This window comes from Martes martes (assembly GCF_963455335.1).
Source record: "Martes martes genome assembly, chromosome: 1".
Lineage (NCBI taxonomy): Eukaryota > Metazoa > Chordata > Mammalia > Carnivora > Mustelidae > Martes > Martes martes.
Window position 1 is genome coordinate 79,874,328 of NC_137888.1, and position 14,783 is coordinate 79,889,110.

Genomic DNA, 14,783 nt, shown 5'->3' on the forward strand with positions numbered 1-14,783 from the left:
GGAACAGATTTTCTTTCTTTTTGTTTTGATTGATTTGGTTAAATGAGAAGAGTTCTCAGCATAAACAGGGAGAAACCAAGCTAGTAGGCAAAAAGCATCAAACTCACATCCCATATTCCAGAAGCCCCTTCCAAAGGTATCAGACATTTCTGACCCAACAGGTCCTGCCTTCTCTCTTCTCTCAGGCACATTCTGAAATCCTCTACACAGATATTATCTCTGGAGCTCCCCTGGCTTAAAATGTATAAGACTCCTCACAACTCCCCATTAAGTTAAGTAAGTTCCTATCTTAACAGACAGACGTTCATTTTTGCAGAGGTAAACAAAGAGGAGAAGTAGAGACATCGCTGTTTCCCGAATTACATATCCTTAGGCACAGAAATCCAAAATGGTGGGCGCCTGGGTGGCTCAGTGGGTTAAAGCTTCTGCCTTCGGCTCAGGTCATGATCCCGGGGTCCTGGGATCGAGTTCCACATCGGGCTCTCTGCTCTGCAGGGAGCCTGCTTCCTCCTCTCTCTGCCTGCCTCTCTGCCTACCTGTGATCACTGTCTGTCAAATAAATAAATAAAATCTTAAAAAAAAAAAAATCCAAAATGGTATTTTACACTATCAGAAATACTTATAGCTACTGCTTTATTATAAATGAATACAATCATAATTCTAATTGGCTTTCATCCTTTCAATCTTGGGAAAATCTGGTATCTCTAATTCCTTTGAAAACCGTAGCTCTGTGCTCGCTTCGGCAGCACATATACTAAAATTGGAACGAAAACCGTAGCTCTAACGTGTAAGCAACCAATTCATATTTTAAGTATTCTACTGCCCCCTTGTGTATCTCATGTTCAGTGAAAAGGTACCTCACAAAAATTACTGTTGTAATTCTCAGAAGTACTTCAATTGACTCTCAGGTAGTAGAACTATAGACAACCTCGAGATCATCAAGACCAGCAGGCTCATTTCGCAGGGAGAGAACGAGGCTCTCAAAGGATTATACCATTTGCTCCACATCATAACACAGAGCTACTTAATAGCAGAGCAAATACTACCGGATCGAACTTAAGCTTCTGAGTGCTGATTTCGTTCCCAAAAGGGAGATAGCTGTCTGGAACAAAAGAAATGATGGCATTTTGGAGTTAGAAAGATCAGAGTTTGAAATTTAGATCACCATTTATTTCACAACCTCCCTGAACCTCAGCTTCCTCCACATGAAATGGGATGAACATTAACCAGTGCAAAGGTGTCGAACGAAAGCAATATGAGTGTTCATCAAGCCTTCAGCATGATATAATAATATACTAAGCACTAATACAACTATAAAAATAAAAAGAAAATTGTTTTTAAATCGGTAAAGCTTTTGAGATCTCTGGACAAAGGCATTCTAAAATACTATATGAAAGCACTTAAATCTGAACTTTGTCTAATCAGGCACAAAATAAATCTTGAAAAAATAAAGCTACTTTTTCTAACTCCTGGGTTTCTTCACTTATCATATTTATTCTTTTTTTTATTACAAATAAAAACTTGTAACAGAAAATACCCCACAGCAAATGCCGTGTGTGTGTGTGTGTGTGTGTGTGTGTGAGACAGAGATGAAGGAATGAACAGAAACTTTAGATGAGGTTCACAGAAAAACAGAGCAGAACTCAGGGTCACAGGGTAAAGTCACAACTCCCCTTTGCTAAGGAGTCATTCACCTGCAAGACACTGCAATGCCAGGAGAGCCAGTCTGGAAAGGTAGAGGCAGGATTTAGTTTTGACCTTGATAATAATTAACTAGGTCAACTTGGGACAGTCATTTCATCTCTGCTTCCCTTTCTTGACCTGTGAGATAAAGTACTCCTTACCCTAGGAAAGTCCTATAGTGGGGTAGCATAATGAATGTGAAAAAAGAAAAAAAAAATTGTACCCTCTTAAGTACTTTTAAGATTTTTTTATTTATTTATTTGACAGAGATCACAAGTAGACAGAATGGCAGGCAGAGAGAGAGAGGGAAGCAGGCTCCCTGCTGAGCAGAGAGCCCCATGTGGGGCTCGATCCCAGGACCCTGGGATCATGACCTGAGCGAAAGGCAGCAGCTTAACCCACTGAGCCACCCATGTGCCCAACTCTTAAGTACTTTAATAAAGTAAGTAAGGCTGAGCTTCTCTTAAACTTAACTGAAAGCAATAATAAAGCATTAGTCTGTCACCAAATCAGGAAAGAAGAAGTAAACTTGGAAAGTCGAAGGCAGCTGAGATGATAGGATTGTTAAACAGTACTCGGATCCCTGGGAAATTTCTCCCTCTACCCTCTACATTTCCCCCAGCTTTTGATGTAGATTGCTCCAAAAATACTGACCACAAGTAAATCTTTGACTCTTAAATAAATTTCACTCAAGGATATCCCGATAGCAGGACTGACAGAGCTTATCCCTGACTATGTATCACAAAACACACACCCCAGCAGGGGAAAAGCAATTCATCTTAGTTTGCGGGGAGAATTGACAAGTCTCGATTCCTCTCTGATTGGTGGCTGCAGTAAGGCCACCTGAGTATGACAGGTAAGTGCTGTGAATGGCTCTGCGGCCTGATAGTAGACACATACCATGCTGGTAACAAGCAGACTGATGACTTGCATTTATTAACTGAACACTTACTATGGGTTGAGCCCCCCAAAATTCAGACATCAGGAAGGATAGGATTGGAGTTGACAGCATAAAGGAGGAAAGGCACTGATCTAAACTAATTTGTAAGGAAGAAAGTGGTAACCCCATTATGGTTATTGGGGCAGGCACATTGCTTATACCTGGAGGGGATGAGACCAGTGGATGAGACCAATTTGCTTCTCAGGCAAATTATCCATAAACGAGTTAACTTGAGCTCTTGGTTCGACCCAGCAACGACACCATATTTGCATCCAGAGCGCTGGAATAAAAGTGCTGTCAGAAATAAACTAAAAGCTCCAACTTCACAAACACAAAAGGCAGCTCACCATGAAATACACTGTTGTCCACCAGAAAATGCCTGCGGTACTGCACACAGTTTCTTTTCTCCAAGTTCCAGTAGCTCATTGTCAGGAGATTGCTGGCACAGCATCAAAACCAAATTGCTCTGTCGAGGGAAACAGAGGGAGACAAACATGAGGAAAATGGCAGCCACACGCTCACCGTGGAAACATAATGCATCAGTTACCCGTCATGATGAGGCAACACAGGCCCCATACAACTTCTCCAAACGTGGAACTGGGATCCCCTAAGTCCTAAGAAGTTTCCCACAAGTCTTCCCAGAGGGTAGGACGTCACTTAACACACCACAGACAGTAGCTTTTTCAAACAGCACCTTTTGGAACTCAGTCATTGCCATCTCAAGGGGGGAATAAATCTACCACCAGAGAATAAGTTTCAGGACTGGCTGATGTGCTCCAGGCCTCGCCCATGTTTGGCCAGGACCAAAACCAGGCAAAGCTGATGACTTCTGAGGAAGTTTCATCTCTAGGAGGAGAGGTAACCATCATTCCCAGTTCCTGAATTTTGGCTTGGTACCTCTCTGGTAGACTGTGCAATCAATCCATAGGCATCTTAGAAATTATAACAATGTCTGTGTAGCCACGGATAAGCCAAACACAGTAAGAAAGCTTGCCTCCCTCTTTTGGTTTCACTGGTGGCCCATTCAGGACCATTAAGGCCTGGCTCAGCACACACTACACTCACTGGTGTAAGGAGAACTGGGCACAGGTCTCAAGCCGTGTGGACAAGAAGCGGTGCCTGCCCCTCCATCAGGCCTGCCCCTGCACAGAGAGCACAATGCTAACTAGAGCAAGCGTTTGAAAAGCAGAGATCTGAGCTGATGAATTAAACTCCTCCAAAAGCTGATGTGCATAACCCTGAACAAGGCCCCCATTGTTCACAGGATTTGGCTAAAGCAACTTTTCAGAATTCCAGCTCCTTTTCTGGTCACAGAATAAAGCCAGGCAACACCAAGCGGGGCTGGCATGAAGGAAAACCCACAGGTGGGAAACGATTTGTTATCTGTCCTATTAGAACAATGTAGAGTTTTGTAAAGATACTCCAGGATGAAGTCAGCCACTTGGTGAAAAAAATTATCAGAGCTTTGTCTATTCATCAATGGAACAATTGGTGAAGGCTCCTAACGCTTTTGCCAGAGCTTCTCCTTGGCTCAAAGGCTCCTTCTTAACCCTCTCCAGCAGCAATCTTACCTGACTCCAGCCTATCCATTTTTTTTCTGGCTTCATGCCTCATTCCCACCTGGCTAAGTCTGGCTGTCACTCCTACTTCCTCAGGCTGAAGATGAGTCCCACCAGGGGTGCCTGGGTAGCATCTGCCTTTGGCTCAGGTCATTATCCCAGAGTCCTGGGATCGAGTCCCACATCGGCTATCTGCTCAGCGGGGAGTCTGGTTCCTGCTCCCGCTGCTTGAGCTCACTCGCTTGCTCTCTCTGTCAAATAAATAAACTCTCTAGGGATGCCTGGGTGGCTCAGTCAGTTGAGCCACTGCCTTCAGTTCAGGTCATGATCCCAGGGTCCTGGGATAGAGTCCCACATTGGGCTCCCTGCTCAGCGGGGAACCTGCTTCTCTCTCAGCCTCTGCCTACCACTCTGCCTGCTTATGCGCTCGCTCTCTCTCTCTCCGCCCGCTCCCCCTGACAAATAAATAAATAAATCCTTAAATAAATAAATAAACTCTCTAAAAAGAAAGTGAGCCCCACAAATCTAAGTTAAAACCACCTATGGGGGATGCCTGGGTGGTTCAGTTGGTTAAGCAGCTGCCTTCGGCTCAGGTCATGATCCCAGCGTCCTGGGATCGAGTCCCACATCGGGCTCCTTGCTTGGCAGGGAGCCTGCTTCTCCCTCTGCCTCTGCCTGTGCTCGCTCACTCTCCCTCTCTCTCTCTGACAAATAAATAAAATCTTTAAAAACAAAACAAAAAAAAAAAAAAAACCACCTATGGATCCAACTATAAAAGATGACAGCTAACAGCTGACTATTGGAGATAACATCCCCTCCCACTTAATACTGAATACTACAAAGAGCTCTCCTTTAAAAAAGTATCTTCAGTTATATAAATAATGTAGTTATATAGACGCTCATTAATTTTTTTAAAGTCAACACTGAAATCCATCAAAAATCCTTAAAAATTTAGGGGCGCCTGGGTGGCTCAGTGGTTAAGCATCTGTCTTCAGCTCAGGTCATGATCCTAGCATCCTGGGATCGAGCCTCACATCAGGCTCCCTGCTCAGCGGGAAGCCCGCTTTCCCTCTCTTCGTCTCCCTGCTTGTGTTCCCTCTCTCGCTGTGTCTCTCTCTGTCAAATAAATCAACAAAATATTTTTTTTTAAAATCCTTAAAAATTTAAAAACCCTTCTTACTTCATTCCGTGTCCCTCTCTTAAAATGACCACTTTTGTTTGGTGTGTATCATTCCAGTTCATTTTCTATGCATTTACATGTGTGTGTGTGTGTGTATACATGTGTGTATAAAATACATATACATGCATGCAATTTTAAAGACATCTATATATTTTTTTAAATATTTGCGAGAGTACGTGTGCACATAGTGGGGAGAGAGAAAGAACCCTCAAGCAGACTCCCCACTGAGCAAAGAGCCTGATGCAGGGATCAATCCTAGGACACTGGGATCACGACCTGAGCTGTAATCAAGAGTCAGATGTTCAACAGACTGAGCCACCCAGGCACCCCAAAGACAGCTATATATTTAATAATACCTTTTTGCAAGAACTGGAAATAATTTCAGTATTATCAATAGTACTTGTTTTCTACAAAAGTATATTGACTATTCATATATATATTTTAAAGACTTTATTTATTTGAGGGAGGGAGAGAGAGTGAGCGTGAGCTGGGGGGAGGGGAAGAGGCAGAGGGAGAAGCAGACTCCCGACTGAGCAGGGAGCCCCATGTGGGACTCGATCCCAGGACTGGGGGATCATGACCTGAACCACAGGCAGACATGCTCAACTGACTAAGCCACCCAGGTGCCCTGATTATTCATATTAGAAGTATTTTGAGTTACATGGAATTAAAGAGAACCCTGTCTGTATTTATGCTCAATTTTCCTTACTCACTTGACCTTATGGTTTCCTGTGTTATTCTTTCCTTTGCATTCTCTGTTTATCCTCAATCCAGGGAAGGTTAGCAGAATCGGAAGATGAAAGAATAATATGCTTTTATAAATAGTTAGCAAAACACATGAATATACCTGACTCTTACTTGGCTTCCTCTTAACCATATGAAAGAAGGAAAGAAGAGGATATTAACATAGGTGATTCACCCATGCTGCTAGGAAAGGGTAACAATGGGACTTGAAATCATATCTTCAGATTCCAAACCCAAGATTCTAGCCATCACAGGCTAGAAGGAACTAGACAGTTATACAATATGGTGGGGTTTTTTTTTATTTTTTTAAGATTTATTTAAGAGAGAGAGATCAGAGAGAATGCACACATGCACAACATGAGTGGGGGGAGAGAGGCAGAGGGAGAGTAAGAGAAAGAATCTCCAGCAGACTCCCCTCTGAGCACAGAGCCCCCCATGAGGCTCAATCCCATGACCCTGAAATCATGACGTGAGCCAAAATCAGAGTGGGACTCTGAACCGACTAAGTCACCCACGTGCCCCAATATGGTGGTTTTTTAATATGTCCTATAAATTCTTATGCATTCCTCCCTCCCTTCGAATAGTGGAATCTAATTCCCCTTCTTTTGAATACAGGCTGGCTCAGTGACTCATTTCTAACAAAATCAGTTGTAATTGGTGCTATGAGTCTTCCAAATCTAGATCATAAAAAGGATACACCTTCTGCCTGGCTCCCTATCTCTCTCAGGAGGCTCACCCTGAGAACCTGACTACCATGATGTAAGGAAGCCCAGACATGAGTGTTCCAACTGATCGCACCAGCTGGGCCCTCAGCCAACAGCCAACCTCAACCACAGACATGTGAGTGAATGAATCTATAAACATTCTAACTCCAGACTTTAAGTCTTCTAGATGAAGCTCCAAATACAGAGGGACAGAGACAAGCCATCCCCTCTGTACCCCATCTATATTTCTGACACACAGAAATAATGAAAGATATTAATCATTACTGCCTTAGACACTAAGATTCGGGATAATACGTTATACAGCAATAGATAATGAATATAGGTAACATCCTTGGATACATTCAATGAGGACTAAGACCTTCAACTCTTTGAAGACAGAAATATAAACTCATACAGATATATGTAATACTAAGATACTTGAGCACTGGTCTTCTACGGACCCACCTTTCCAACTTCCAGATCTTTTTCGCACGCTGTCATCATTGCCCTTTGCTTTAAGGACTGGTTAAAATGCCACTGCCTTCCTGGGGCATCTTGTTAGTTCAGTTAGTAGAGCATGCAACTCCTGATCTCAGGGATTCAAGCCCCACGTTGGATGTAGAGATTACTTAAAAAAATAAAATCTTTAAAAAAAAAAAAAACTACTGCCTTCCTGAAATGCCCCCAGAATCTCTCCCTCCAAGTTACCTAAAACTCTCTCATGCACTGAACTACCATAATCCTACATACCAATTATTGAGTATCTACTACATATCAGGAACCATGATAAGACTTTACATCATGGTGTCTCAACCTTGACTACACATTAAAATCAATCACTTAGGAAACCATAGAATCCCAGCCCCCAGGCCACACCCCAGACCATTACATCAGAATCTCTGGGGGTAGGACTTGGGCATCAGTGGCTTTTAATCATCCACAGGATGATTCCAAAATACAACCAAAGTTGAAAACCATTCTTCATTTATATTATCTCTACTCCTTGAAGAAACTCTTCAGGATGGGTGTTTTGTTGTTGTTTAATGTTTTCTTTTTAAGATGTTACTTATTTATTTGTCAGAGAGACAGGGCACAAGCAGAGGGAGCAGCAGGCAGAGGGATAAACAGGCTTCGCTCTGAGCAGGGAGCCCAATGTGGAACTCGATCCCAGGACCTAGGGATCATGACCTGAGCTGAAAACAGATGTTTACTCAACTGAGCCACCCAGGCATCCCAGAGGTGGGTGTTTTTAGGAAGAGGAGGCACAGAAAACGTAAACGGTTGAGCTAGAGCACAAAGATACAAGTAATTGAATCCTATGGCTTCCAGGCTGTTTGCCTCCTTAATTGTTCACATGCTTTACCTCTCCTGGCATCTGTTTGCTGCTGAAGGTTAGGGGAAGGCTGTAAGCTACCTCTGAGTGCCAGACTGAGGCCATGCACACACTGCATGCCCTTAGTGTAAACATCAGTGACGCCTTCCTTCTATGTCCCATTTCCTGGATTCCTGCCTGGTGGAAACTGAAGAAAGAAAGGGCTCTCTCTTGCCTTTAGAATCAGAGCAAATGATTTCAGAATTTAGAGATGATGGAATTGGAGATTAATGGAAGTAATAGGGCTGGGGCAGAGAGAGAGGTGTGCAATAAACCCAATCTTAAAAAAAAAAAAAAAAACATTGGCTTTCACCAGATTCAGCTGATCCAAGGACCCAGTGCTCACTAAGGGGAAGTGACTGTAAGGAACCTTAGAAATCAGCTAAGCTAAACCTCTCATGGTGAAGTCAGAAAAAAAAAATCTGACCCCAAAGGATGCAGCACTTGCAAGAGAGCATAGCTGTTAAATAAAGCTGGAAGGAAACCCAGCCTCAGGAGTCTCAAAGCTGGGATTCCCCAAGGGTTCATGGTCCCATTTTCGAGAACACAATACGTGAAAATATCTACTAAGATGCAGTTTCATTGATTTTTCAAAAAATACCAATTCAGATTACATTAGAGATGTGTTTCCGTTGCACCATTCACGTAATTTGAAGTTGTTTGGTCAATATTCAAGCAGAAGCAGAGATGTTTGAAAACTGACTCAACCTCCCTTTGGGACTTACTCCACCTCCTAAGAGGTCCATGGAACATACATGTTACATTTAGAACTCTTCACAGAACAGATGCCTAATCCAGCAACGATTCACAAAATTAAGAACTTACAGTAACTAAGAAACATAAGACCGGGAAGTAACTGGTTGTTACTAAAACTGCCTTCAAATTCTGCCTCCAGAAAAGATTAATAAGAATTTTTTTTTTTTTTTAGTGGATGGTAAAGTTACAGGAAATGCTATATAACTGCATGTATCTTTTAACAATTTATTTTTACCCATTTTTAGAGCTTGAAACACACAAGAAAGCTCACAAAACATACATTGTGATGCCACTTACCACCCAGAGACAACTGCCATGTACGCTGTGGCCTATTTTTTTTAAACACAAATCAGGTCCTACTATTTTGCAATCTACTTTTTAAATTTAGTAACTTACTAATATATTGTGATACTCTCACCATATCAACATATTTCTATAAAATAAATGTAATTTGAAAAGGAAATTGTAATCAACTCTACTCAAATACTCCACACTCCAAAAAGTCAGTAAGAGGGGTGCCTGGCTGGCTCAGTCGGTTAAGCATCTGTCTTCAGCTCAGGTCATGATTCCAGGATCCTGGGATAGAGCCCACCACCGGGCTCCCTGCTCAGTGGAGAGCCTGCTTCTCCCTCTGGCCCTCCTCCTGCTTGTGCTGTCTCTGTCAAATTAATAAATAAAATCTTAAAAAAAAAAAAAAAACCTCCATAAGAAATAAGGCAGCCATAAGAAATGAAAGAAGCCAGGTAAGCACACAGAGGGGAGTCACCTGTCAGATGAACTATAAATATGCAAAAGTTTACAAGCTCCTAAGTTTGTTTTATGATAAGTCACCTTTATAATCATTCCACATTTGTTTATTTTTGCCATTTTATCTATAGGTTCTTGACTAAAATGACCAATGTCAAACTATACGATGCTTAGAAAGCTGTAAGTGTAGGATAGGACCACCTACGAAAAGGGAAATTCTGGATGACACCTTTAAGAAAGGCAGGAAGTATTTTCAGTAACAAGCAAAGATGTTTAAAAATGTTTTTAGCACTCTACAGAGGAAAAAGAAATCCTTTACACAAACAACTGCTTGTTTAAGCAGGGGACTTAAACAAGCAGGACTTTAACAAGTCCTTTAAACAGGACTTCTTAAGTCCCCTAAGAAAAAGCCATACAGTTGCAGGCATCCCGTGAGCTGTTGTTCCCACACCCCTTGCTCTGGCTCTCCTCTAGGAAGCTCCTTTACGTGCAAAGGTGTAGCTGGTGTCTGGCCCAACCCAACTCAGGTGGGTGTGTGGCTTAGACCCGCCAAATCAAAGAACAGCATCCCTACGGCCACAGCCTTTTCAGACCCCTGAGCACCAGGCATAGGGTTCTGTCTGAACTATTGGAAAAACAGTTTTCTGCTGGACTTGAAGTTTTGAGGTCTCGAAACCTAAAGTTCCAGGCACCCATCCTGTCACTACAAGAGGAGGATCTGGGGTGCCTAGGTGGCTCAGTGGGTTAAGCCTCTGCCTTCTGCTCAGGTCATGATCTCAGGGTCCTGGGATCTAGCCCCGCATCCTGCATTCTGCATCCCGCTCTCTGCTCAGCGGGGAGCCTCCTTCCCCCCCCACCCGCCCCCTGCCTGCCTCTCTGCCTACTTGTGATCTCTCTTTCTCTGTCAAATAAATAAATAAAATCTTTAAAAACAAAACAAAACAAGGGATCTGTTTGAGGATCTGTGTGAGACTGGATCCATCCCAGAAGAATGGAAAGAAAGGAAGTCCTGTGGGTATCATTTAAGTCACACCTGAAGCTACACCTATCCCTGCCCTTTTTAGTTAAATGAGACAGTACATCCCCTTTTTCATTTAGTGTTGTTTAAGCCACATCACGTTGAGCTTTCTATCACTTGCAACCAAAGTCTTGACTGGTGAGATGTGTCAGCAGAGCAAAACAGAAAGAGAAGCCGCCTGGCAGTCACAAGCACTCTGTTCTAGCTTCCTCTCTAACAACTGACTCGTGGGGGACAGGGGGCAAGTGTTTTTAACTAGTCCTGAGTTTCAGTATATAATTCTGTATTTTCTGGAGATTTCCTTAGAGATTACTGCATTCCAGTCCTTTGTTCTGGTAGCAAAGTCTTCCTCATGCCCCTTGAAGGTGTAGGAAGCAGAGCAAAACCTGAAACTTTCTCTTTAGCTTCAGAATTCCCCTAGTGGTTTTTAAATGTGCGGCAAATCTCTATCACCGCTTTAACATGAGTTTTATGAAACACTGCAAATCTATTCAAGTCATTTGAATGGCTTAGTAAAGGATAACTATTCAGGGCGCCCAGGTGGCTCAGTCATTAAGATCCGCCTATAGTTCAGGTCATGATCCCTGGATTCTGGAATCAAGCCCCGCATGGGGCTCCCTGCTCGGTGGGGAGTCTGCTTTTCCCTCTCCCTCTGCCTGTCACTCCCCCAGCTTGAGTGCTCTCTCTCTCTCTCTCTCTCTGTGTCAAATAAATAAATATTTTTAAAAACAACTATTCAAATTCATAAATGGAAATCCGTTTTAACACTGTGCCAAAGGAATCAAAAGAAATAGGAAAATCCTTAAAAGAACTTTGCAGGATGAAGGGAACATTATATATATTTATATTATGTATATACATATATATGTATATGTAACATAAATGTATATACACACAAAAACATACATATAGAATTTTTAAATTGTTTAATTCCAGTAGAGTTAACATTAGTTACGGGTGTACAATATAGCGACTCAACAGTTCCGCATATTACTCAGTGCTCATCGGGATAACCCGCATCACCTTCTTCACCACCGCCCCCACCCGCCTCCCCTCCGGTAACCGCGTTTGTTCTCTACAGTTAAGAGTGTTTTTTGTTTGTCTCTTTTATTCTTTGATCTTTTGTTTCTTAAATTCCACATGTGAATGAAATCATTTGTCTTTCTCTGACTGGCTTCTATCTCTCAGCATTTCACTCTCTAGATCCATCCATATTGTTGGGTTTTTTTTTCTCCCTTAAGTAGAGGGATTTGTCCATGATACACTGATATGCTGACCACTACTTCTCCCTCTTGACCTACCCCAACTGCTACCACCACAGCCCATTCTCCTTGGCACCCCTCCTTCCATAAAAACTGCCACTCCCACGCTCATTCCTCCCATTCTCTCAATATATATTTTGCAAATCACTATGGTTTGTACAATATTTCCATTTATATCTTGCCTTTTAAAAAAAACTGACATCTATTGGGGTGCCTGGGTGGCTCAGTCGGTTGGCTAACCCTCCAACTCTTGGTTTCAGCTTGGGTCGTGATCTCAGGTCCTGAGATGGAGCCCCCTGGCGGGCTCTGCACTCATTGTAGAACTCACTTGACATTCTACCTCTTCTTCCCTCTCCACCCCCACTCACACCCTGCCCCCCACCCCTGTGCATGTGCAGTCTCTCCCTAAAATAAATAAAACACTTTTAAAATAATAACAAAATAAAATAAAAACCTGACACAATAGCCCTACAAGTCATTGATTTTTTTTTTTTTTTAAGATTCCATTTATTTACTTGACAGAGACAGAGCAAGAGAGAGAACACAAGCAGAAGGAGTAGGAGAGGGAGAAGCAGGCCTCCCGCCAAGCAGGGAGCCCAACGCAGGGCTCGATCTCAGGACCCCGGGATCATGACCCGAGCTGAAGGCAGACACCCAACAACCAAGCCACCCAGGCACCCGAAGCCACTGATTACTAAGCACGAGTTCAAAGAGGTTAACAGGACACAACAGGTTGCAAACCCATGTCTTCAGACTCCAAATCCACTGTGTCCAGTCCAACGCTATACTCTGTCCAGCAGAGTTCCTTCCCTGACACTCTGCTTCCCTATGGAAGGAGCCTAGAGCTGTGGTACTCGTGATAGGCAAGACTTATTCTTCCCACCCCAACCCTCAATTCAACTCCACTAGGGGCCTATCAATGAAGAAGAGGAGGGAGGAGGAGAAGCTTAAATGTGACTTCAAAACCCTGCATACCCTGTTCCTCCAGCCGGGAGCCTTTGAAGTAGACAGATTGCAAGGGATCAGAGTAAAGTGTCAGTCCTCTGATTATCAAATGATGGGAGGTTTCTTTGCAATGAAATTTGAGTGAGCTACTTGGACCAAGTTCGGAAACACAAAGGCCAAATTTGCTGGCCAGCCAGCATTGTGAAAACTGTCTGAGAGATCGGTGTATTCTCCAAATTGCTAGGGGAAGGCTATAGTCTGAAATTAAAACATAATGTATGGGGGCACCTGGGTGGCTCAGTGGGTTAAGCCTCTGCCTTCGGCTCAGGTCAGGGTCTCAGGGTCCTGGGATCGAGCCCCACATCAGGCTCTCTGCTCAGCAGGGAGCCTGCTTCCCCCTCTCTCTCTGCCTGCCTCGCTGCCTACTTGTGATCTCTGTCAAATAAATAAATAAAAATATTTTTTAAAAAAAGGGAAAAAACATAATGTATGAACTCACCCTGCTATTGGAAAAGAAATAACTAGTTCACAGGATGTAGTAAAGCATCAAAGGGCAATGGAAAAATGCCTGATTGGAAGTTAAGAGGCTCGAGGTGCAAACCAATCCTACCTCTAAATTGTCAGGTAAATCTCTTCACACCCCTGTACTTCAGCTGCCTCATCTGTGTAACGAAAAAGGGGTGGCGGTGAATGAGATGCTCTCTCAGAGCTTCTGACCTTTAATATCCCACACTCTATTACTAAGATTATGGCCAACCCCTCCCCAATATCCCAATCCCCATGTCTTTTTTTTTTTTTTTTTTTTAGATTTATTTATTTGACAGAGAGACACACAGCAAGAGAGGGAACACAAGCAGGGGGAGTGAGAGAGGGAGAAGCAGGCTTCCTGCTGAGCAGGGAGCCCAATGTGGGGCTCCATTCAGGACCCTGGGATCATGACCTGAGCCAAGGGCAGATGCTTAACAACTGAGCTACCCAGGCGCCCCCCCCTCTGCCTTTAATTATGAATTAAAATAGCCCTGAGAAAGCACAGCTAATTCCCATTAGCAGTGTAGCATTTAACTTATATGGAGAAGTACTGATTTCCCTTTCTTTAAGCCTTGCTGCGAGATAAAAGACATAATTAATAGGCTCTGACAGTAATGTTCATAAAATAATAAGTGCTTAGAAACAGGAAGGCATAGGGGCGCCTCGGTGGCTCAGTTGGTTAAGTGTCCGACTCTTGATTTCAGCTCAGGTCATGATCTCAGGATCGTGAGATCGAGGCCCTCATGGAGCTCTGAGTTCAGTGGGGAGTCTGCTTAAGAGATTCTCTCCCTCCCTCTGCCCCTTCCCCTGTAAAATAAATAAATTTTTAAAAAAGACAGGAAGGCATACAGGAAAAGTTCCCAAAACTGCGTCCTGCACCTCATGGCTTTTAAAAACACATTTGGGAATTTCCATACCCAGGTATCCCTAGAAGTTGAGAATTCAAACCAAACCCAGTTAAAAGCTAAATTTCAAAGAAAGCAGCTCCTCTAGAATTTCTCCACTAATTTCAAGAGAATTACACAGCGCAGGGACAGGGTACCAAGGGCCCCAGTTCCTCTTCCTTTGGACCAGACCCAAACTGCCAGCTTATCATGCAGTTCAGAACACTGCCTAGGTGAGCCGTGGGGGGCCCTGGTCAGAGGGGTCCCATTCCACTTCTCTGCTGGCAGGTCACTGTCCTATATCCAACCCCTCACCCCCTTGTCACAAGCTCCCTCTCTGCCTTCCCACAGGTTTCCAAGCACTGCCAAACTAATTGTTAAAGGGCTCTGCAAACAGCCTAATTCCAAGCGAGCCCCCTCCCAGCTATGTCCACAAAGGGCAAGAAATAAAAAGGTACTTT

At 43.3% G+C, this 14,783-nt stretch overlaps 1 protein-coding gene across 1 annotated transcript in view; it reads right to left on the reverse strand.

Moving 5' to 3' along the window:
* Positions 1-14,783, reverse strand: part of PLCH1 (phospholipase C eta 1) — a gene marked incomplete at its 5' end in the record, with an annotated part of 214,263 nt that overhangs the window by 182,423 nt on the left and 17,057 nt on the right. The window contains one exon of the mRNA XM_080821571.1: positions 2,971-3,089. Coding sequence (XP_080677697.1) covers positions 2,971-3,049 — 79 coding nt within the window. The remainder of the gene's footprint in view (positions 1-2,970; positions 3,090-14,783) is intronic.